Source organism: Patagioenas fasciata, chromosome 1, assembly GCF_037038585.1.
Source record: "Patagioenas fasciata isolate bPatFas1 chromosome 1, bPatFas1.hap1, whole genome shotgun sequence".
Lineage (NCBI taxonomy): Eukaryota > Metazoa > Chordata > Aves > Columbiformes > Columbidae > Patagioenas > Patagioenas fasciata.
In genome coordinates, this window is record NC_092520.1 from 84,731,861 (window position 1) to 84,756,127 (window position 24,267).

Consider the following 24,267-nt stretch of genomic DNA (forward strand, 5'->3'; position numbering starts at 1 on the left):
ATAAACTGTTCGATGCTGTCTTGCTGGTCATAAAGCTGTGGAAAAAAGCTATATGCCATTTTTTATAACACTTTAGGGCCCAATGCAATATAAAATATATCTGGCTTTCTGACAGTATATGCTTTGGGAGCAGATTCTAGTGACTTTGAGTTTTATATACACTTTTGCAATACAGGAACTGGATATATTTTTTGTTGGATTGGACCATTAGGTAGCTATAGCTATTCTCAAATGACAGTGTAATCAACAAGCATTCTGAACCCCAGTGAAAATATAAATTATTAACAAAAAGGATCAAGATGAGAAATCCTTGATTTTACATTCTCTGTGTTAAGAGATATTTTTGTATCCTTTTTGTACTTAAAAGAAACTTTAACATTCCTAAAAATGTTAAAATTACTTTGTCCTCATGTGGATATAGGAGTATAATCACAACTCCACTAAAACATTCACTTCTCCTCACAACTATCAAAAGACTGGATAATAAATATTTTACAGTATTTCAAAATCAGCATAAGTTTAAAAAAAAATCCTACTTAAAGGATGAATAATACAATGCACTTTATTTAGAATAAAATTAATATTAAGTGCTTCCACTTTATCAAACTTAAAAATAACCCCTCCATAATATAATTACAAGAATGCTTAAAAAAAAAAAAAAAAATGCATATATTAAGGATGCTCCCTTTCATTTTTATAAGGTTCTCTCCTTGATTTTCTTTCTCTCTATTCTGCTTCTGAAGAGTCTTATTCATTACTAGAAAACCTCCACTATTGAAAACTTCATTCTACTTGAACTGAAATGGCAGTCTCTTTTTCCACCATTAGCTTATAGATATTTGCCTCCATAGGGCAGTGTATCCAGTCTTTCACCTATTCAGTGCTTCCAGCTTTCTCCCTTTCCTCATCAATGCAAGAACCTTCACCTCTGTTATTGCAGGCAGAAAGCTGTCATATCCAGATGCTCATGATTTTTAGCTGTATAAAAATCTTACCACTCCCTCTTGCAGAGCACCTCTGCTAGACCTGCCTTTCCTATCAAGGCACAAAGCTGAAGCTTTAAACCAGACGCTTGTTACTGTGGTACAACATCTTTCTTCACATCTGTGGTGAATCCAACCTGGCCCCTTCAAAATGTTTTGCAAAAGGCCATCTTCTTAGTTCATTACTCCCATCACATTGCCATTTTCATTGTCTCATTCTAAGCGGTTCCTTCTGTTACCCACCACAAAGAGTGGGTCTCTATTCAAGGCCTTCCCTGGCCTTTTCCATTCTCCATACCAGCTCCACAACACCTCACTTTCGCAGTCCACGTCAACTCCTTCTTTCAGTTCCCATTAACTCTAGCTTTTAGCAACCACTTATTAATTTTGCTTTGAACAACCATCTTTTGCCTTCTCCTTAGCTACACATCACTGTTGGAAAGACTTCTTCACAAGTTCTCTTTTCAAATGCTTAACATGTTTTTACCTGGACACCTATACACCAACAGTATGTCAGGGTACATAAGGAAACTTCTGGTTTCTTTGCATCATCCCGTCTGCTGACATACGCTTATTATTTCTTACTATATTGAGACAATACGTTCTCTGGGACACGGATTGCTTCCCCCCCTCCCCCTACATTTATAGCATTGCTAACCCAAAGCAGTCATGTTTCTAGATAATAGCATAACAAAAATAATGAACACTAATAACCTCAAACTGAATTTCCTAGGTTTGTAATGCAATATTTTAGAACTACTTGTAGGGTCTTACTTTAAAAAATATGTACACACGTTCTCAAATCTGAACCTATTTAGCACAGGTCTTGATGTATTAAATCTTGCTCTGTAGTGAATTCCAGGTAAGTGAAATGTAACAACTTTACCATTAATGTAGCATTTTGTCTGGGCAACACATACTAAATTTTATTTAAGGTACACATAGGAAGAACAAACAAAAAGGACATTATGAAAAGGGTCTTGTCTTTAGGATTAACCGATTTGGGCTAAAAGCAAATTATTTGAAAACAAGTTACTGAGGCAATATTCAATCAAAATGACTACTATCGGCCATAAACATACGGGACCCTCTAACTATCCAGGGTAATAAGTCTTGTATATTATTGCTGGGAATTCCTTTAAAGCCCAAATCATTTTTAGTTTGCAAAGCTCTCCAATTTATTTTCCATGGTTGAGAGGAGTCTGCTGCTAAACTAAAAATACAGTTTTACCCCCCATTATCTCTGCACATAAAGAGTCACAGAGCTTCAGGCTAGAATTAACATGAGATAGGCTATTACGACTGTAAGAACATTTAGCAGTCCCTGTTGACTTTGCAGTTTGTAATAATAAATATCCTCCCCATAATCTCTCACTTTTTTTTCTCTAAACTTGATGCCTTGAGGAGTTCTTGAAGCTTGTGATAAAATGCTAACAGTGTTTACCTATTTTGTTGCTAGCCTGGATTTCCTTTTCTCCTTCGGCAAAGTCATTTAAAGATAGGATATATGCAAGCAAATGCTTTTAGAAATATAACTCTTGATTTCATGAATGCCCTGCAGAAATATGATGTCCAACTGTACTTGATTACTGGAGCAAAACTAAGTCTGCTTGTACAAAGCAATAGCACTATTTTATAATGAAGCGTTCACGCTTTCACCAAGGGAGAACCTTGCAATCAGATGTGAAGGTTTTAAAAGATGTAGTCTGCAACTTGAAAGTATCTTATGAACATCAATCAAGGTAATAATTAAAAACAGATTTCCGTAAGGAGGGGTTAGGCAGTTAAAGGGTTTTACAAATTACTGAACTTCATGCACATACTAAATGGTGTGAAGTATTCACACTGTATCAGGAAGATGCTGAAAGTGACTGAAACCAAGGTGTGATCTTGCATACATAAGTATCTTACTTTGATATGCTGTTTCCATGCAACAGAAAAAACTTACTTGCCCAGTTACTCACATGTATTAAGGATGGTTCGTTTCCCTCCTCCCCCCCACCCCCAGCTGTTCACAAGTACATCCAGGAGGAAAAAATTAGTCTAAATTGGGGAATGACCTATTAGAGTGCAGCATAGGGGAAAGGGACCTGGGGGTCCTGGTGGACAGCAGGATGACCATGAGCCAGCACTGTGCCCTTGTGGCCAAGAAGACCAATGGCATCCTGGGGTATATTAGAAGGGGGATGGTTAGTAGGTCAAGAGAGGTTCTCCTTCCCCTCTACTCTGCCCTGGTGAGACCACATCTGGAATATTGTGTCCAGTTCTGGGCCCCTCAGTTCAAGAAGGACAGAGGACTGCTGGAGAGAGTCCAGTGCAGGGCAACAAAGATGATTAAGGGAGTGGAGCATCTCCCTTATGAGGAAAGGCTGAGAGGGAGCTGGGTCTCTTTAGCTTGGAGAAGAGGAGACTGAGGGGTGACCTCGTTAATGTTTACAATTATATAAAGGGTGAGTGTCACGAGGATGGGACCAGGCTCTTCTCAGTGACAACCAATGGTAGGACAAGGGGTAATGGGTGCAAACTGGAACACAAGAGGTTCCACTTAAATTTGAGAAGAAACTTCTTCTCAGTGAGGGTGACAGAACACTGGAGCAGGCTGCCCAGGGGGGTTGTGGAGTCTCCTACTCTGGAGACATTCAGAACCCACCTGGACACCTTCCTGTGTAACCTCATCTAGATGTTCCTGCTCCAGCAGGGGGATTGGACTAGATGATCTTTCGAGGTCCTTTCCAATCCCTAACATTCTGTGATTCTGTGAAAAAATTAAGATGAAGACAACATCCTTTAAATGTCCAGAATTACAGTTCAACAACACCTCTTTAGCAAATTCTACAGTAACATTTCACATTTAAGATATTGTATTTTTTCTTTAACTCATTCTTGCCATTTTTTATTTACTCAGAAGTCTGTCAAGTGAATTCAGTGGACTATCAGGCAAAACATGCACATCACATAGTCCCTCTCACATAAAAAGGCAATTTCTTTCTCCACAGATGTTACACAGTCCTTACAAAAACAAAACATATCAAACCATTCTTCCACAACTAAATGTGTGTTTCCCTCTGTCCTGTATACCTGGTATGCTTTAAGGCATAGATGAGTAGCCATCTATTGGCAATCGACCCTTTTTAGACAGAGAACGAAAAAAAAAAAAATTATTAATAAGATCAGCAATACACTCTGTTTTACATGCACATTTAGTTCAACTTGAATTGTGAAGAGATGGGAAGCAAGAAATTCACTCATATTTCAGATTCATCACATTTCTCTATTTTCTTAAATTAAAGAAAAATACTTTTTTTTTTGTCTTTTTTTTTAATTTTTTAAGAAAATGTTTAGAATTATGAACTGCTTCCAAACAGATAGTCCCACTGATTGATCTGGAGTTCTTTGACTTGATTCCTAGTGCAACCTCATTTATTTCAGCATTATTCTTACCTGACAGCAACTCACTACTTCATTACTGGCAGACAGTTAAATAGCTTTCTCTTACGAAACCCATCTCACAACTTTGCTTTCAGTGTTCCTAAGGATTATTTTGTACCTGTGTATTTGCTAGATGCAACCCTCCCTTTCCTCCTATGAATGAGGTATTTTTCAGTTCTTGTGAGCTTTCCACAAAAGTTGCCAGAAAGTTGTCTAATCTGCAAGGCGAGCGTGAAATGTGCTGTGTAAAACACTTTTTTATACTTGCACACATAAATAAGTGATTTCATTTTGAATAAAACAGACAAAATAGATTTGAAAACCATGGTATCGGAGGGAACCTCCAGCATCTTACAGCTGCACTATTTCCACTGCTCTTCTTCAACCTCTTTACCCTCCTACCTCTAGGGTCATCTTCATCTTTTTCTTACTGCTTCTAACTCCTTTTTCACATGCACACCTTTTATGATGACCACTGATTCTCCCCTGCCCCTTTCCGCTTCACTATCTTCCCAGCATCTCACATTCTGGGTCCACAGAGTACATTGTCATCACATCTCCACCCTGGAGAGCCCACCCCAGTTTCCAGGTACCCTTACTAATCAATGAAATTAGAGAGAACATCATGACAAACACACTGGCTTCAGCGGAGCCATACACTCAAACACGGCAATAGCATTTAGCCTATACCACAGCAGATTTTTACTCAGGAAGGAAATTCAGGTGCTGAGCTAAACTGCAGTCTGAACTTCTACAGGATCTGCAAATCTCTCTGCCTTTTCTGTCTCCTTCTAACTCATCCTTCCTTCACATGACAACGTATAAGGTCATGTAACCTGTTCAGCATGATCTCACAAACTCTTACACGTGTAAGTTCTGTGCCATTTCATTTCAGCAGAGCTCCTCCAGGACCAAGTAAAGCACTAATGAGTCCTTGCAGGACTTGGAAAGTAGCCAGTTGCTGAGGCCCCAAAGATAGTTCTTCTCATAACCTTATTTTACATATTAAGCACTGTGCATTTCACGTAACACTGCATTTATATCAGTCTTTGATCATTTATCGTGTCCAGGTTCCTTTAATTTTCAGGTTACCCACTTCATTCTTTACTACACATGGCCTCATCTAATTCCCTTATATCTGCAGATGAGAAATCAGACAGGGCCAGAATATACCAAAAAAAGTACTGAATTTGGGTCATTATCCACAAAGCATCTCAAGGCAGTCTGCTTTAGCTTGTCAGCAAAAGTTCCCTTGCAATGTTTCCCTCACCCTAGAAGGGGAGGTATGGAAGACTAATAACTTTAATTAGATCAGCTGATATAGCCAGAAAGCTTGAAAAGATTTAAAGCATACCTTGAGAGTTCCTTCAAGGCTCCTATGCCTGAAAGCTCACCTCTTCTTTTTCTCCGAGGACCCTGTTCAAAAATTATTTTTCTAAATCAGTCACTTTATCTACTATTCTAAGGAACAGTACCTGAAAGCACCAATATGCAATGGTCTCTTCACAGCAGCGCTTCCATTTGAGCACCTGAATGTGTTTAGCTTTCAGCACACTGAATCCAGTCACCTGGTTTAAATTAACAATTTGCTTAAACACTCCAGTGGACCAATGCTAGAGTAGCTTACAGATGTATTTAAAAACAACCACCACCTTTTTCTAAGGACAACTTTGGAACATAGATCAGCTTTCCTGCAATTAATCTACTTTTCCTCTCCAAATTCATTTTTTTTTCATACTTTGATTTGAAAGTGCTTGATTTCAAATTAATACAGGATATCACATCATCCTTCTGAGTCAGTTGAGTTCTGTATTACATACAGAAACTAAGGAAAGGTTATTTATTCCATCTGGTTGATTTTTAAAGTGTGTATATAGCATTAACTATTAAAAAATTATTTTTACATTTTGATTTGCAAATAGACCCTGAAACAGGACAGTGATAATCTAAAAGAAAGCATTATTATTTTACAAGATAAATTCAAGGGTTTCTCTTACCCTGTCACTAATACCAAAAAGATTCAAATCAAATACACAATAGCATCCCAGCATCCAGTCTTAGAGCACAAAAAAGTAAGTGTTGGCAAGTAATAGCTCAGACATCCTTTTTTATTTGCAATAAAGAAGTCTATTGTGGACATATTTGTTTACCTCATCACAAGTAAACATTCATAAAGAAATATTGTGGAAAAATGGTTTTCTGGTCTCACAGCTAATTAGGGCAATTTAAGAGTACCCCATAGTCAAGCTGCCCAGTCTCTCTCTCTCACTAAAAGTGGGGAACTGAATCTAAATTACATGCACTCTCCTCCCCTTCATCTGTGCATTTTCAAAGCCAGGATTTCACTTTTGTTTACTAACTCATCTGTGACTGACCTGACCTAACAGACAGTACAGACATACAAGAATAAACTTGTAAAGGGTATTTTATTTACCTTACCTCATAGTGATTGCTAAATTTTCATAGTCATCACACATGATCCGGATTTTAGTCTAGCACAAATGGTGAAGAATAACTAATACTAAAAGGCCCATGTGAAGAACAATGAAAATTTGGTATTTGCAATAAAATTAGTATTTCCAGAAAATCAAGAAATACTGACATAAAATACATAGTTTATACCTACCTATATCCACATATATCTTTACATAGCTATTGTAATACTCTAATAGATTGTTTTTCCACGCAAGGTGATAAAAGTGTGGTTTATTAGGGCACTGCCACCATAAACTTACAATTCTTCCCCAGGTTAAATTTATATCTAGCTATCAAAATGCATTACTACATTCCAATCACTTGTTTTTCCTTACAAATTAAAAATCTGACACTTTAAAGTAAAGGTATATCTAGCCAGTATTCACATTTATAGCTTTGTATTTTCTACTATAGTGCCTTTTTTATTTTCTGAGGTCATGATATGTAAGTAGGTAATTGCCCATGATGAAACCACAGATACATTATAAACTATCTTATTAAAAATTAAGGGTTGTAATTAGACCCTGAAAACCAATAAAATTATGACACACTTTTCTATGCTCTTACATTTTGAGCGCCACAGTAGCCATGATCCTCAGACAAAGGCTCATCTTGTAATAGAAAATTAACGTGTTGTCACTTCCCGAGGCATGGCAATGGCTCAGGACGAGGGTCCAGAGCTGGGATGCTTCCTAACAAAAAAAACCCAGAATGAACAAAAGAACAGAAAAAAAACCAAAACACTCTGTACTTGCAAAGAGCACTGGTGTGCTGCGCTCAACACACCTCATGCAGCGTCACGCGTGTGCTGCAGCCCGGCGCTCCACGTATCACAGATAGAAACTAAACCCACTCGTGTCTAATTGTGATCTGAGCCCAGACCCCAACAGCTGCCCACGCGATGTTGCACAGCGAGAGGCGACGCGGGAACCGAGCCCGAAGAGCACTATATCGCTGAATTTCATCTGTTTTTAATAATTAGGTGTACGTGAAGAAAGCCTCAGCCGTTCAGCCCGAATCCAAGCACGGGGAGAAACCCATCAGGGGTTTCCGTCCCGCCCCGGGCTGTGACTCTCGCGGGGACAGAAGCGGTCCCGTGTCCCTCCTTCCCGCGGCGGCCGCAGCGGGGAGCGCGGCCCAGGCGCCCAGCTGCCAGCGGCCGCCCCGAACCGCCGCCGCTGTGGGGTAGGCGGGGGCAGCGCGGCCGCCCGTCCCGTCCCAGCCCCATCCCCAGCCCCGGCCCCGGCCCCGGCCCCGGCCCCGGCCCCGGCCCCGGCCCCGGCCCCGGCCCCGGCCCGCCCCTCGCCGGCGGGAGGCGGAGCTGGGGGAGTCAGCGCGGCCCGGCCGCTTCCTGGTCACCTGAGGAGGTGGCAGGAGCCCGCTGAGGCGGCCGTGGGGGCTTCGGCGGCTCCGAGTCTGACTGCCGCCATGGCCTCGCTCTTCAAGAAGAAGACTGTGGATGGTGAGTGAGGTCCGGGGCCGCCGGCGCCCGGGGCAGGGCCCCGCCGCCCCTCTCGCGGCCTGGGGGCGGCTGTCCGCAGCTCTCCTACGGTCCTGGGCGCGGAGCTGGCCCCGGTCGGGGGCTGCGGGAGGCCGGGGGTGACGGAGGTGCCTGTGGGGCGGCTTCGGGCCCTGTGTCCCGGCGGAGCGGGAACTCGGGGGGAGAGCGGGAGGCCACAGCCCGTGGGGGGTGACTCACCGGCGGTGTTTGGGCCAGCCGGGGCGGCGGGGAGAGTCCCCGGGTGGGGCCGGCCCCGTGGGACAGCGAGGCGGGGAATTCCCGGGGGCTTCGGGCCCTGTGGGGCGGCCGAGCTGAGTCGAGGTGATCCCGGGCCCTGCGGATCCCGGTGTGTGGGTGAGGAAGGAGGAGGAACGCCTTTCCTTGGCAGCGAGGGGACAAAACTTGCCCGCAGAGAGTTATTGGAGCCGAGGGCGAGGCGGGACCTGAGGGGTGCAGGTCCCCAGCAGCGCCCCGGACACAGCCGCTGGTTCGGGAGCCGCTGCGCAGAGAGCAGCTGCCCAGCCGCCGGTTGCCAACCTTGGCGCTTTGTACGTGGGGCTGGAAACAAGTTGGTCTCGACGTTTATGTAGTCAGTCTACCCGCAAAACGCTTAAACTTATGCAGAAAGAATGATCTCCGAAGTAAAAAGACACAAACAAACAAAAAAACACAAACAAACAAACAAAAAACCAACCAAAAACATTGCTTACCTGTCAGCAATCCTATGGGCAATGGGCAGCCCTCCAAACCGGTGTGCCCAGGCGAGGCTGTGGGGCAGAGGCTGGCTGGGGGTTGGCGAGAGCCCCAGAGCTGGCTGGCATATTGGTTGCCCTGTCTCAAATCAAGTGGGTCCTCGTTCAAAAGCGGCACACCAAAAATGACGCTGTGTGTCAACCAATTGTGTTGCACTGAGGGAGAATACGTATGTTTCCCACTTTTCTCTTCCCCTTTTTGGTCCAGCACGTGAGAAGGGAGGAAGGAGGAAATGGCATTAAGCTTCCATGACCAAGGTGGACTCTAGGAGCCAGGTCAAGCCTTGCTGAGTGTCTCTTGTCCAACCTGTTTTCAGGAATGGAGGTGCTTCCTCCTTACCCTGGCATGTGAGGCAGCAGTGTGACACACAGGAGTGACTATCAGCAAAAAGCTGTCTCAGGAATACCCCGTCTTCCTCTGTCTGCTGGAGTAAAGCTAGGAATTTGTATCAGTTATCACAGAGAAACAAGAACCAAGTTCTTGTCTTGGCCTTCACTTGCAAAAAACAAATGAAAGGGCCTGTAACTGCAGATAGTTGTTGTTTTCTGTTTATTGCTGTCCTTCATGTGAGGCACTATATGAGATCAGGAACAACAGAAATAAGCATTGTACTGACCCTTATTGTCTCCCAACTTCAGTACAGATCTTGTTTTTTATTGCCAAGCTTTCTACACTCAGAGATTTTTTTTTAATAGTTATTGTCGTTTGAAAAGACAGATGTGTATGTTGCTATTAAGCTTTTTTTTCTTTTCATTTTCGCGAGTGCAGCTGTGCAAGTAATATACTTTTGTCTACCTTCAAAATTACTTGCCTGTAGCATTGTTTCCAGAATAACCCTCCCTGGTGCTTTGCCACTGTGAAGAATGCAGGGTTATGTCCTCTGTCATCTTTCAGCTCTTCATTATTGTCCATTGAAATGTCTACATCTCCTGAAGATGCTTTTTGGGTAGTTCTCAGAGCAGCAGTAGCACTGTAAAAACAGGTCTCTTTTTCACAGAGTTTGTTTGGAATATTTATTTGGCTAAAAACAATTGGTGGGAGGAGGTAATGTATATGTCTTCTTTAAAATGCCACTGGAGGTTTGGGGCTTTTTAGTTCAAATCTATTAAGGTTGAAATAATTTGAGCAATGGATGTTTTGCAGTATTTCTGATTGTGGGAATGAAGAACATGAATGCTTCTTTCTCTTTACAGAAAAATTGTCACAAGCCTTAAAAAATGGGAAAGGTGTCTGTTGTTTCTGCAATTTATCCTTCATGACTATTTTTGTTAGTAACTCTGCCACTTTGCATTGATTTTTTTGTGCTTCAAACTTTTAACTACAATAGCAGTGCCCTACCATGATGTTACTTCTGTGGATTATAAGAGCAAGCACTAAACAAAATTTATGTGACAGTCTGCTCCTTTTAAAGTCCCACCCAAAGTTTATCTAATGTCATGTCGACACATACATTAGGAGCAGATGAATCTCTTCCTAAAAGTATTAACTTCTTTCCTTTATAAAGGTCAGAGGATGCTGAGTCAGATGCAGACCTCTCTACCTTTGCCCAGGTGAATCACACCTAAGCACATGCTGTAAATTCTAACAAAAGTTAATTGTAACTAGCATGATTGATGCCTGTATTGTAAGTGATACTTGCTTTAATAAGTGGATGTTACCTCTAGATAATTTTTAAATAGTACAGTGGACAAAACTCCTATGAAGGATGACATGCTTCACCTGACAGACGGTGTTCAAGCTTTTGCTAGCTATGTCTGTTGTCAAGGAACTTAAATTTATTCTAAAGGCCTCCACTTTCATACTTATATATCTTGAAGCATCTGCCAATGGCAAAAGTTCAAACGCTGTTGCTTTGTAGCCTGACTTGAAGTTGGACTGCACAGATGCGATATGTTTGTGGAGGAGAATAATGTCAGTTGAACCAGAAAAAGGACAGAGAAGAGCAGGGTCCAGTATCTAGGAACATCTTCACTGTTTTAATGGACTTGGGAACTCCTTCACTGCTCCGAGATCTCCTATACAAGATTTTTTTCAGCTGATCTGCCTGTTGCTGTTAGTCCAGACTGACTGAAGAGCAAAGGGCTCACAGTGAGTATGTTATTGCCGAGTTAGGGTTGAACTTGCAGGAAAGTGTGTGTACCCAGCTCTTACTGTGTGGTTAAAGCTCTTGCTATGGTTATGGTGCAAAGAAACGTGCTAGGTGAAATCACCTTTCTGTAACAGGATATGGCCTGTGCCACTGAAACATAATCATGTTGTATACATAACATTGTATTTTGCTAGTATTTCATTTTTTTTTGAAATGCTGACAGTTCTTTGATAGCTGACAGTTCATTCTGAACAGAGGGAGGCTGTTAAACATAATGCACGTCTGCAGAGCACTCAGCAGACAAAATGTTCATTAGTATTGAAAACTTTTCCCAACTGTAACTATTTTCCTTCCAGATATAATAAAGGAACAAAATCGAGAGTTAAGAGGTACACAGAGGGTTATAACCAGAGATAGAGCGGCACTTGAAAAACAGGAAAAACAACTGGTAAGTAGAGCAGAAAACTTTATTTTACTCTTTTAAAACAAACACACACTACCAATATAACAGAAAATTTGCAAAGTGCTAAAGGTACAACTCAATGTATAATAAGTTGTCTAACACTAAAAAAGTTGTCTTCCTCTTTTTGACTTTTCAGGTATTAAAAATAATATCAGAAAAAAAAAAAAATCACTGCCTGAAAATGATTCTCAGTCTTTAACTTAGCAAAAGCCTGAAACAATGTGTTTAGATTAGATGGCCACATTCATTTTTCCCTTCTGTTGTTAGCATTCTCTGTCCTTCAGAAGGTTTTTTCTAGCAGGCTTGTAAATCAGTGGTTTTCTAGTAGAGAAACAAAGTGTCACTGTTGTCATGTGTTACTATGACTCTCCAGGGGGAAGCAGTACTTGAAAACCATAGGGCATTGTGAATACCCCATAGGGTTGTTATTTTCATTCATATAAGAACTTCCATAAAGCTAGCTAATAATACTGAAACTATCTGCCTAAATTAAGATCTATTTAAAACTTACTGTGTGTGAGCTATCAAGTATTCAGTGAATGGATGCTGCATCTGTGTGGCAGCATAATTGGATAAATGGATGTGACAGATGGTGGGGTTTGATGCATGAAGACATGCTCAGACTGTGGGAAAAGCTATGCAAATCAAGCCACTGTTTCAAGTAGCTACTGAGGTGTTGTTTCATGGCAGCAGGTTGCATGAATACCAAGAGCTGGGAGTAAAAGATCTAGAAGAGGTCAGATAAATGGTTTCTGGAAGCCTTGAACATGTAAGATGTGATAGGATACTTACAGATAAGGCATTTTTCAGTATGAAATATTATGACTCTGGAAATAACCTAAATTTTCATGAATACTCAGGTTGAAGTTTTGATTACTTACTACAGTAAATTATTTCAGAAATGGTAAATTTATGAGAAGAAAAAGGAAGGAGAAGTGAAATATGTCTTTGAAAAAGTTAAAATTTGCTGTTGGGATGAGAGAATCAATGGGCAATAAATATTAATTTTCAGAGTCAGATAAGGTGAAAAAGGACCGAGGGCTTTCAGTCAGTCTCAGAACATTTTGTTATGTACTTCAGAAAGACATTTTTTTCCTTAACTATGAGGTATTACTGTGAGAAAACATAGTTATATTAATTCTATGTATAAAAAATACCTTGAAGTATGTAGACAGTTCCGTTTCAGTTCAGTAACCTCATATGACTGTATAAGTTTTGATTTTTTTTTTTTTTTTCACAGAAGAACGTAACTGGCTTTAATAAGCTTGCCCCAGACCTCTCAAAAGCAAATAATGTATTGCAGCTCTTTTCCCTGATTCTTCTTAATTCAGTATAAAATAATCTATATATAGGGTTTAATTTCTGCAACTGGAGTATCTGCAGTGATTTAGCAATGGTTGGTGTAGGTTTGTATTTCACTTTGAAAATCAGGTTATAAATGCTACCTAAGTATTTAATCTCAGTGAGAAACCCCCTATTTTTAAATGCTTGCTGTTAAAACCAGGATGCTAACTAGAGTTTGCTAGTGTGGAAACTAATGCGTTCTATCCAGAACTATGCTTGAAGTATGAAAAAAGGAGATAAAGTCTGGACACGCTGTAGAAACTTGTTTTTGCAGTCCCTATGAGCTACTTACAAAGAGGACAGCTGTGCATATGTTTCAACCCTGTAATGTTTGACCAGTCTTACACTCCTTATTTGCTGATCCGTACTGCCTTGGATCGAAAATAGTATGTATGACACAGCCTTTCAGAAATTTTGGATTTACAGAGAAGATCTTGTGCCAGTGCAACTTCTGTAGTAAATGTAATCTTTGCTATTAGCAGAGCTAATGCAGTGGGTCAGTTTACATTTGCTTTTACCAGTATTTACCTTTCAGAGTAACATAACCTCTTATAAGTGCAGTTTTCTGAACTACCAGTGCACATAAAGTGAAGCTACTGTATTCCTGTAGCACATATATTTTCCTGAAGAATCACAAGAGAAATCTGGTCTTTGAAGGCTGCTTTTACTTAACGGTAAAATTAAAATGTACAATTGGACATATGGAAGGAACTGAGATATTCTGGCAAGGCCTCCTTAAAAAGGCTGAAAAGGAAAGAATAGTCAAAAAGTTTACATTGTCAAGTCACAAATCAGAAGGCATATTTTGAGGAATCCCATCTGACAAGATTATTTGTGCCAAGATTTTTCCTGGTACCTCTGGGCTAAACAGTTTGCAGTTCCTTCTTGAATTGATAGATGGGGTTTGAAGTATTTTTGTAAGCCAGAAGTGTCTGTCTTAAGGTTTAAGCACATGTGGTTGTGGACAAATTAATTTTACCATTTTCATTATGTGTTAAGTCCAGTTAAATTATATGGACAAGTAGCCTATAATTAGTACTCAGGTAACTCTATCTACTTCTTCCTCAAAAAGGTTATGAGATTCTCTTGAGGCTGAAAAGGTGTTAAAAAGAACCATTGAACTCCTCATTTCTTCCATGGGCAATGTGGCTTGATTGCAAGAAATCGAAACAGATTAGAGTCATGGCACTAATAGTTGGCTGGCCATAATAATTTCTTCACTTTTGGGTTTTTGTGGTTTCTTTGGAAGTGTTACTCCTTATCCAGATAATAAGTGAATGTGCTGTGATGTTATGTAGAAGCCTTTTGCAGAACGGTGTACTGCCATACTATAATTCAGTTTTGTTGTGGTGTTGTTTTGTTGTTGTTTGTTTTTGTGGGTTTTTTTGTTTTGTTGTTGGTTGGTTGGTTTTGTTTTTCTTCTGGTCAAATTGTAGCAGTATTGCATTTATTCTACTAAGTAGCCTTCGTAGAAAACAAGGAAGACTTTATATAACTTTAAATGTCTTAAAAATATTCAGATAGCTAACTTCTGGAATTTAATTATGAGTGTTAAGACTTAATCATAGTCTTTGTTTGAATGAAAATTCCATAGAATTAATCTTATACCTTTTTAACAGGAACTGGAAATAAAGAAAATGGCTAAGACTGGTAACAAAGAAGCTTGTAAAGTGCTAGCAAAACAGCTTGTACAGCTACGGAAACAGAAAAATCGAACATACGCTGTTAGCTCTAAAGTTACTTCTATGTCGACTCAAACAAAAGTCATGAACTCTCAGATGAAGATGGCAGGAGCTATGTCAACCACAGCAAAAGTAAGGTGTTACAAAGCATTCTCTTACACTGTTTTACATTAAAACGTGGCACGTGGTTGCAATAGTTAAGCTGTGTTCTTTTGTATAAGGTAATGAAAGGGATAACACTTATTGCTTAATACCCCAAATGGTGTGGAGGATGCAGTAGGGAAATGTAATTTGATTCGTAGTATGAAATTTTTGTCTAGTCAATCCAGCCAGTTAGCACCTAACAAAGTGTATTTTCTTGGGCTAGACATCTGTCAAATGTTTGCATGATAAAAATAAAACTCTAATGCCAGGGGAATAACTCCTTCAGTACACCAAAAAAAACCCAAACCATGCCGCTACAGTGTCTTGCCTGTATATCTTGTCAAAGACAGGGGTTTTTTTTAGAAAAAGTAGGGCATGCTTCATCTGGAAATCAAGGCAGTGTCACAGTAGCTTTATGGCTTGTGCAAAAAGTAGGTTATTGCATTGGATCTTAAGTTCCTAAGGAAATGTAATCTGGACTTCCCTGTCATTCTCATTCTCTGTGCTCTACGAAAATGGTGTTGCATTATATTTTCCCACAAATCTCATCTCTTTTTTTAAAGGAGTCTGAAAAGTCTCAGTTATCTGAGTTAGTTGTGAACTTTCCACTATTTCCCTAAACTGATAAACAGAGAGTTTGCTTTTGGCAAGTGGGACTGTTCAGCTTGAGGTGTAGGAAACAGAATTAGTGAGCATCATTGTAGACAAATTGTGCTTTCGCAGTCCAAGTTAAATACAATTATGTCCCAGTTAAACACAGTCATACAGTGCAACTTGGTGAGGAAAGTAATTACTGCTAAGGCTTTGCTGTCAGATACCTATTAGCAGCAGTATGTTGGCAGATACCAGTGGTTTGTGATACAAAGTTGTGGCTCTGTTGCAAACTTTCCATCCTCCATGTCTAATGTGCAAAGCAGGGGCTTGTCTGACTATACAATAAACCGATGCAGTTGAACAGCTTACTCAGTGTTCCTACAGCAGTGCTGCATATGAACAAATCAGTCTTGCTTTGTGATTATTACCTGGTTGACTTGTTTTTTATCCATGAGATATCTTAGATTGAATTTCTCAAAACCAAAGTGCCACTAAATTAACTATGAAGATTAAGTCAGCAGGAAAAACAAAACAAAATAAAAAAGACACACCAAAAAATTAACCAACATCTGAAAAGTGATGTTTTTTGAAACACAGTAGGTACTTCTATTGACTAGTTTGTTTAACATTATTGGACAGGAAGGTTTTGTCACTTTTAAAGTGAATACTTTGCCTTATCAACACAGGAAGCTTAAACAAGAAAAGTCTTCAATTCTTCATTTTGAAGATTATAAACAATTCTTAATCTCATACAGCCATCAGTGAAAAATATATGGAACCAGTTATCTCAACAAGCAAGACAAATACATGAATGAGAAGCATCCAAACTATTTTGTATATACTTTTTAGCACGTACAGCACTAATTTTGGACACAGTAATGTCAGGTTAATAGTTACATGTTTCTTTTAATCATGCATCTGACCCATATTTTCTGAAGATATACAAACTCTATATGAGTTTAGTGCAAATATTTCTGATGTCCATCTATAAGTCTTGTGAAAGAATTCTAAAGAACTGAACACCCTCTAAGTCCAGAACCACTTTTTAAAATCAGATAATATGACTATGAACAGTCTTTGAAATTCAAGTAACATTAGAAGCATAATACATTATCACTTTAAACAGAGACATGAAGGCAGAAGAGCTGCTACAAAGCCAGTAGCAGCTGTAGTAGCTTGATAGCGTCCCTTTTAATTAACCAACTCTTTTATCTTCTCAAAGACCATTAGACTTTCCATTTGAATTGCTCATGTCTATATTTAGGGTTTGATGTCCCATGAGAGGTACAGTAGCTTGCTTCTCAGAAAAGAAATATTAAATACCAGTGCCTGCAATGGTAGTGCTGCATACCTGTAGTAAACCAGGTGAGGTTTATTACACTGTCCCAGAAAGATCTCTACCCATTACAAAGGTTTACCTTAGGCTAATATGTACTTCTTGAACACTTTGACATTTGCTTTTCAGAAAAAAGTAATTTTTCTATTAAATTATAACATAAACAATTGCAATTTAATGCCTGTCCTCTAGTGGCGGTTCAAATAAATGTTTCTTACTGAACAAAACACCTGCAGCCATTTAGCTCTTTAAAGTGTATAGCTTGCAAGTTAGGAAATATTGTCCCATTCTTTTCACTCGGATCAGGCAGGTTTTTCCTAGTGTATGGCCAGGAGAAGGATCATGGTGTAAGAAAGATGCATACATTTGAAAGTGTATCTGTTAGGGTAGTAGGTAGCAGTATTTCTTACTAGATGCAGACTGTACTATTGATCTGTTGTGTATCTACAGTTCTCATGGGATGTAAAGAGACAAGGAAAGTGAAAGTTGGACTAAAGGTTTTTTTATTAGAAAAGTCTTATTCCTTCTTAATGTACATATTGGCCTTTACTAATGTCTCATTGCATAATTAAGGGTTTTTTTCAATATTAATAGACAATGCAAGCAGTTAATAAGAAAATGGACCCACAAAAGACCCTACAAACTATGCAGAATTTCCAGAAGGAGAACATGAAGATGGAAATGACTGAAGAAATGAGTAAGTTCTGCATTGCAGGGAGCAGCTTGCTGCAGCCTGCAGTGCTCTTGGAGGGGTAGAACCACTCTAGAAATACTGATGCTTGAGACTTTATTTCAACAATTTGTGAGGTTGACAGTGAAAAAGAAGAGCAAACAAAACCATGCCTATCTGAGCAGGGAGGCTGCCTTAGGCTTTTTAGCAGCTCTAGATACATAAATCTATTTCCTTTCATCTTCATCCAAAAATCCCGTTATACTTCTAGAAAGAACATACTGCAAGGGAAGAGGATTTGAGACTAGCTCAAAACCTTGTTGGCATAACTGGTAGGGGGACTTGAAAATTGCTTTTTCTGTAGCTGATAGTTCTACCTGTACCTTTTTCTTCTGGGACTGGACATTCAAAAATCTGAGGTTAATTTAGAGATTACTGATCATCTCAGCTTTATGTACACCTTGGTATGGGATGTGTTTGCCTCCTTTTTTTGTTTTAAGCCACAGACTTCTTGGGGGAGGTGGAAAATTTCTTTTTCTTGAGTGCATCCGTCCACTGTCAACTAAATAATATCAACCTTCCTGCTGTTGCTATCACAGTCTCCTTTCTGTCCTAATCCCTGGTACTGTCTTGGCCGTAGTAAGTAGCATGGAGTCAAAACAATATTGTTGAGCAAGAGGTGAACACCTCAACTGCGCCCAATCGTATTGTTGCAATTCATTGCAATATAGTTCTAATGCTAAATCTATTTATACGTGATCTGAATCTGTCCTCCTTATTCAAAGTTTTCTTTTATCTCAATTCCTAACCTATCTTTAGAATTGGCTATTCTGTGGCTGATGGTGCTTCCTCCTAGGACAGCACCTGAGTAATTAACAATTTTGCAATTTATTTGGAGGAGAAAGAAGAAAGGGATTTTTCTGGAACTGTAGAAGATTTTTTTTTTTGGTAAGAAATGTCCTAATAGAGAGAGAAAGAGAGCAACTGAACCATAGTTCTGGGTCCCTCAGTTCAAGAAGGACAGGGAACTGCTGGAGAGAGTCCAGTGCAGGGCAACAAAGATGATTAAGGGAGTGGAGCATCTCCCTTATGAGGAAAGGCTGAGAGGGAGCTGGGTCTCTTTAGCTTGGAGAAGAGGAGACTGAAGGGTGACCTCGTTAATGTTTACAAATATACAAAGGGTGAGTGTCATGAGGATGGGACCAGGCTCTTCTCAGTGACAACCAATGGTAGGACAAGGGGTAATGGGTGCAAACTGGAACACAAGAGGTTCCACTTCAATTTGAGAAGAAACTTCTTCTCAGTGAGGGTGACAGAACACTGGAGCAGGCTGCCCAGGGGGGTTGTGGAGTCTCCTACTCTGGAGACATTCAGAAACCACCTGGACACCTTCCTGTGTAACCTCATCTAGATGTTCCTGCTCCAGCAGGGGGATTGGACTAGATGATCTTTTGAGGTCCTTTCCAATCCCTAGCATTCTGTGATTCTGTGAAACCAAACATTTTTATAAAAGCAGCCATGCCTTACCCGGTGGCTGCTCTAGCTGTGCTGACAGGCTTTGCAAGGCAGAGAAAGCCTCCCCAATCCACAGCTGCTTTCTGTTGGTATCTTATATATTGGTATTACTGCTACATTCTGGGAGGGCAGAAAGATGGTCCTAGGTTATTTTAGTAATCTTTTTGCTTAATATAACATGGATTCTTTTTTTCTTTCTTCTAAGTTAATGATACTCTGGATGATATTTTTGATGCTTCTGATGAAGAGGAAGAAAGCCAGGATATTGTTAACCAAGTGCTTGATGAGATAGGAATTGAAATCTCTGGAAAGGTATGGCTATTTTTACCTGGTTATTGTGCTTCTGCCACTGCATTCCCTTTTAAAATATATTTTATTCCAGCAGCCTTTATTTTACAGTCCTGTAAATCAGCTTGTCTTAACATGTATTATTTTGACTAAAGAAAACTTCTGTCTTCTAGATGGCCAAAGCTCCATCAGCTGCCAGAGGCTTACCATCTGCATCAACATCAAAAGCTGCTACCATATCAGATGAAGAGATTGAACGACAGCTCAAAGCTTTGGGAGTTGATTAGCTTGATGGCAGTATACAGTCTGCCTTCTAATCATTGAGCTGCAAACAGATGCAAAAAGTGCAAATGCTCTTTCAATGCAACTGATGTCTAGGAAAACTCTGAAGCTTCAGAAAAGACAATGTGATATTGGTACTGGGGAAGGGGAGAATATTTTGAATCAATTTACAGGGGGAAGTACATTTGGTATGTCCATTGCATGGACTCTTTTTGGGCACTGGGCCAACCACAGATATAGTTCTAATGCTAAATCCATTTATACATGATCTGAATCTGTCCTCTTTATTCAAAGTTTTCTTTTATCTCAATTCCTAACCTATCTTTAGAATTGGCTATTCTGTGGCTGATGGTGATTCCTCCTAGGACAGCACCTATATAACATATATTACTTTTATAAAACTCTTGCTATAGAAAAGTTCTTAGCCTCTCGTAGCACAAATGAAACTTCATCTTTGGTCTTAGTTAGAAACTATTTTCTTTTTATGAGAAATAGCCTTGAAAGTCTAGCAAATTTATGCAGAAAGAAAAACCATTTTGTGTATTTCTTTCAAGTTCCTGTAGTAACTTTGAGTTGATTAAATAATAGCTGGTTATTCTTTCTACTGAAAGGGAAAGATAGAGTCCTTGTGCAGTTAATTTTACTGGAAAAGGATTTAAATTTGTAAGTGAACATTGTTGCATGAAAGGCACTGATTGAACTCTCTTGTACTGTAACATAGCTGGTTTCAACAGAATTGCTGTGCCTTTATGTATATAAATCTTGTAGCTTTGTGATTTTATTCTGAAAGAGTCTTTAGAAGGTAAGTAAACTGTAATTAAGATAAGTTTCACAGAACACTATGGCAAGACCTCTTTGTACACTTGATGGGACTCAGTGCTGATGTTCAGAAATGCAACTTGTGCACCTGTAAAAAGGTCATTTGCCTGAAATATATGTATATATTTTACAGTATTTCTTCATGGAAGATAACTGTGCATAATTGTATTGTTTACTAAGATGCAATTGATCACATTGATAAGCTAAATCTAAATTTTAGTTTTGAGAACAATTTTGAATGATACATGGCAATTACTTGTCTAAACGCTATAATAAAAAAATGTTCTGGTTCTGTGAAGGTTTTTCCATGGCCTCTGAACTTCAGCAGCATGACTCTAGCTTTAAGTGGAATATATTGGACTAACAAAATAAGAACTGTTGATGTTTTACATGGATGACAGTCTGAGAATGCAGTTCGCAGTTATGAATTCCAGGTGGTGTGAATTTTCTCAGCCCTTGATCTGCTGGAGATTATTTGCCCCTCAGTTGTGCTGGTTTAGTGGGGCTGTTCGTTGAACAGAAACAACAAAGTCAGCTTGACTCTAAAATGAGAAAAACAAAATACCTCCCAGGAGTGAAACCAGGATAACCGTGGAGGAACAAACTTCATAAAGAGACACTGCTGCTAGAGGAAGTGTAGCAGGAAATGATAATCTCCATGGATCTACTGTTGTCACACCATCTGCTTTTTAGGATTGAAGTCAGAAGAGAAAGAAAAAACATAGGTGAGCTTTCGTCTGTTTTTTTGGCATAGAAATGGAGGTATTCTTTCTCTTTGAAGGAAATAATGTACAAATTATGACTCTGTGAGGTAGTGGGTAGGAATGTGTAAGTTTATATATTGCATATATCTGATATGAAGTGAATATTCTTTTCCTTTTTTTTTTTTTTACAGGTTTTGTAAAAATCTAATAAAATGCTTTTTAATTCGCAATGACTTTTTCCTTTGTAGGGTTAGTCTTACACATCTGTCCCTCAGTGGGTTTTCTTCGGACTCCTGTTAGCTCTAATAAAGTTTTCTTTGCCCTGAGCTATAAAGCAGCATACCTGTTGTAGTTACTTGGGGGCCTTTGACTTAAACTCAATATTCCATAAGGTCTTGATTAAGTTTGCATTCCCTTTTGTCTGTGACTGGGTGTCCAACTGCTGCTTTTAGGTGTTGAAGTAGAAACTATAAAATGAAATTGGTTAGGGATAAAATATTACTGATTGATTATGTTTTTGTTGAACACCAAGGCTTGTCCTTTCTGAATGAAGTATGCACTCTCCTTTTAACGACTGTCAAAGTTGGGCATAATTCTGAGTTCTTTCATGAACAGTTCCAAGGATATTGTTGGTGTCAGTAAGGCTGCTAAAATAGGGCTAATGTCAATATCTATCCTGTATTTCTGTTAATAGTTGTCTTCTAAGTTCTGCAGCTTTAATTTGTATAAAAATCTTTCAGTAGAAGTGTTGTAGGTTTGCAGGCTTGCTTATATTTATTTCAATTATAGTTAGTATGTTATAGCTATATATAATAAAATTGCATCCCTTACTTAGAAACAAATTCCTCTTGAATCACTCTTATCAGACTAAAAAAAAAATCCCACTCAATCCTTAGACTCCTTTATCCTTGCTGACACCTTAACAGCAACTGAATCTAAAAGTTTTCCATGCAAGAACAACAATGCAATTGTTTATGCACCTAAGAGTGGCTCTATTGGGGCAGACTGATGTCTATCTCATGCAGAGTCCTACTTCACAAATGCCTGTAAACAATACCCAGGAAAATATGAGAAAATGATAAATGTAGATGGCGCTTCCTCCTCTAATACTCTTCCAGCCTCTGTTTTCAACTTAGGCCACTTCCGGAGCCATGTGTATGTTCCTCTATATACAACAGCTTTAAGTGGCTTTCGCATCTGTGAGCTTGTCCATATAAATAGACTTCTGGCACCCACATTTTTGAGGATTTCCACAGATCTTAAACCCCACTGCATTAAAAACCACTGCTTTTGTTTTTTCTTATGCTTCTTGCCACCTTTGCATGTTTGTTTACTTACAGTTCTCACATTAGGCGAGAGGGTGAACAACCTGCATCCATCCAGCCTTTCCATATAGCCCTTAATTCAGGAGACCTCTACAGCGTTCAATGCACACACATTAAATCTAGGTGAGAGACAGTAGGTTGAAGAGTTATTTGTCTTATCTTTGATCATCAGCTTTGCCTGTAGAGGGGCCTTTTCTAGGTTTGTTGCATCCTTCCAGGTGAGGGGGACAGAATGCTACATGGTACTTCAGAGACAGGTGAACCACAGATTTACACACCATCATAATATCTTGTTTTGTCCTATATTCTAGTTTAGCACCCTACCTAAAGATACCATGGGAAAAGTAAGACCAAGGAAAGAACTCCACAAACATCTCAAAGAAAAATAGTGCAGCCTGTGTTAATCAAATAATAGCTAACTAACTAAGCTCTTGGAGGTTTATAAAGCTACACCCCTCAGATGTCTTACTTCAGGGTTTTTCCCCAATCAAGAGTGATTGATGGCAACTACCCAGTCAGTAAATTGTACAGAAAAAAAAATAAATCAATTGCCACTTTCTCTAAATCTAATGGCTGCAGATGCAGCACATTAAATTGGTTCCATCCAGCTTTTTTAATTTAAACAATTCTGCTCTAATTTGTTACTAATTTCCGTGACAACGGCTAGATGTGTTTACATAATGGCTGTTTCTTTCACTTTGCCTTTTGTCATTCTTTTGCAAGACAGTGGTATTTTGTGTCATTTGTAATTTTGTTTTGCTATGCTTCTGCACTTAGCCTGCACTTGTGAGACTTCTGCAAAACTAGTGATGACAATGTTATGGTAAGTCTGTTCCTGAATGAACTATTACAGCATGCTGAAGTGAATAAGCACATCAACATGATACACAACTATAAAAGTGAAGTATTACCAAAACAGAACTACAGACCATTACGTGAAAATACAAAATGTGCAAGAATACTTTATTGTAAAGGGGGAGGTACAGGCTTATAGAATTTCTAGGAAGCCTTTCATAATTAAGAAAATAGCTAAAATTATAAATAAGATTTATATATTTCTTGGAGTTTCAACACACATAACATCAGATCACGTTAATATCAAAGGTACACAAATGCATGCCACCACCTTTACTGAATGCTGATCTTCTCAACTGCATTTATTTTCCATCCTTTTAGAAAGTTTGTGATCTGTGGATAAAGGCTACAGCTTGGTCTTTCTCTGCTGTAGTGGGTGAGCTATGCTAGTGATGAGAACAACCTGAAAAGAGTACAAAACACAATTTCTTGTCTTTGAGTTATTAAACTGAAGTTTTATTCTAAATTTATGGGGGTTATAGCAATGCATTCGTTCATAAAAGTGTGGTGTTGTTTTTTTTAATCCAGGAGCCTAATTTCCATAGATAAATGTGCCTATGGTCACTGTAATAAATATCAGAGATAATTTAATGTACACTAGAGAGAGAACACTTAACTTGTACACACAGCTTCTAAGGGATCTTGAACATTAAACTCCTTTCGCTTTCTGTGGGCCTATTATCGAGACATTTTCTAAATCATCAGGTCTGTTTTATGGAAAAATAAAATGTATCTGGCCATTACAACTTGCATGCACTCACTTAATTTCAGCCCTGGGAAAACAGTCAAAAACACATATATGGTAATGGGCTATTCTAATAATAATGAGCAGGGCTAAAGAGATGGCTGGAGAATCTATCCCCGGTGAGTACTACAGTCATTAATTCAGTTTCTCAGAGCCTGGTTTTCTGATAGGTGGAGTTCTGGCACTGTTTTTTGTTTGTTGGGTGGCTGGTTTGTTTTCCCCAATTATCTCTCTAGGCTAGAGAATGACAAGGGATTATTTTCAATTAGTG

At 39.3% G+C, this 24,267-nt stretch overlaps 1 protein-coding gene and 1 long non-coding RNA gene across 4 annotated transcripts in view; one reads left to right on the plus strand and one right to left on the minus strand.

Moving 5' to 3' along the window:
• The window catches only part of LOC139828228 (uncharacterized), a 32,289-nt gene extending 22,757 nt beyond the window's left edge, over positions 1-9,532 (minus strand). The window contains exons 1-2 of one of the 3 annotated variants that reach the window (XR_011739609.1): positions 9,099-9,532; positions 5,767-5,828 (exon numbers count right to left, since the gene is read on the minus strand). This is a non-coding gene — a long non-coding RNA (uncharacterized lncRNA). Of the gene's footprint in view, positions 1-5,766; positions 5,829-8,586; positions 8,884-9,098 lie in introns of those variants that run through there. The other 2 variants (XR_011739612.1, XR_011739614.1) reach the window with 2 other exon arrangements.
• CHMP2B (charged multivesicular body protein 2B) lies at positions 8,176-21,301 on the plus strand. Its single transcript, XM_065862755.2, has 6 exons — positions 8,176-8,349; positions 11,587-11,678; positions 14,657-14,851; positions 17,388-17,490; positions 19,184-19,290; positions 19,440-21,301. Exons 1-6 carry the CDS (start codon positions 8,316-8,318, stop codon positions 19,551-19,553), a joined length of 645 nt encoding a protein of 214 aa, XP_065718827.1. The 5' UTR covers positions 8,176-8,315; the 3' UTR covers positions 19,554-21,301.
• Positions 21,302-24,267: the final 2,966 nt, after the last annotated feature.

Bases quoted from the DNA above. Each gene is read 5' to 3' on its own strand.
- CHMP2B (XM_065862755.2), top strand. From the start codon at position 8,316: ATGGCCTCGCTCTTCAAGAAGAAGACTGTGGATG. The intron at 8,350-11,586 runs GTGAGTGAGGTC...TTTTCCTTCCAG, and splicing joins CAAGAAGAAGACTGTGGATG to ATATAATAAAGGAACAAAAT. The intron at 19,291-19,439 runs GTATGGCTATTT...TCTGTCTTCTAG, and splicing joins GAATTGAAATCTCTGGAAAG to ATGGCCAAAGCTCCATCAGC.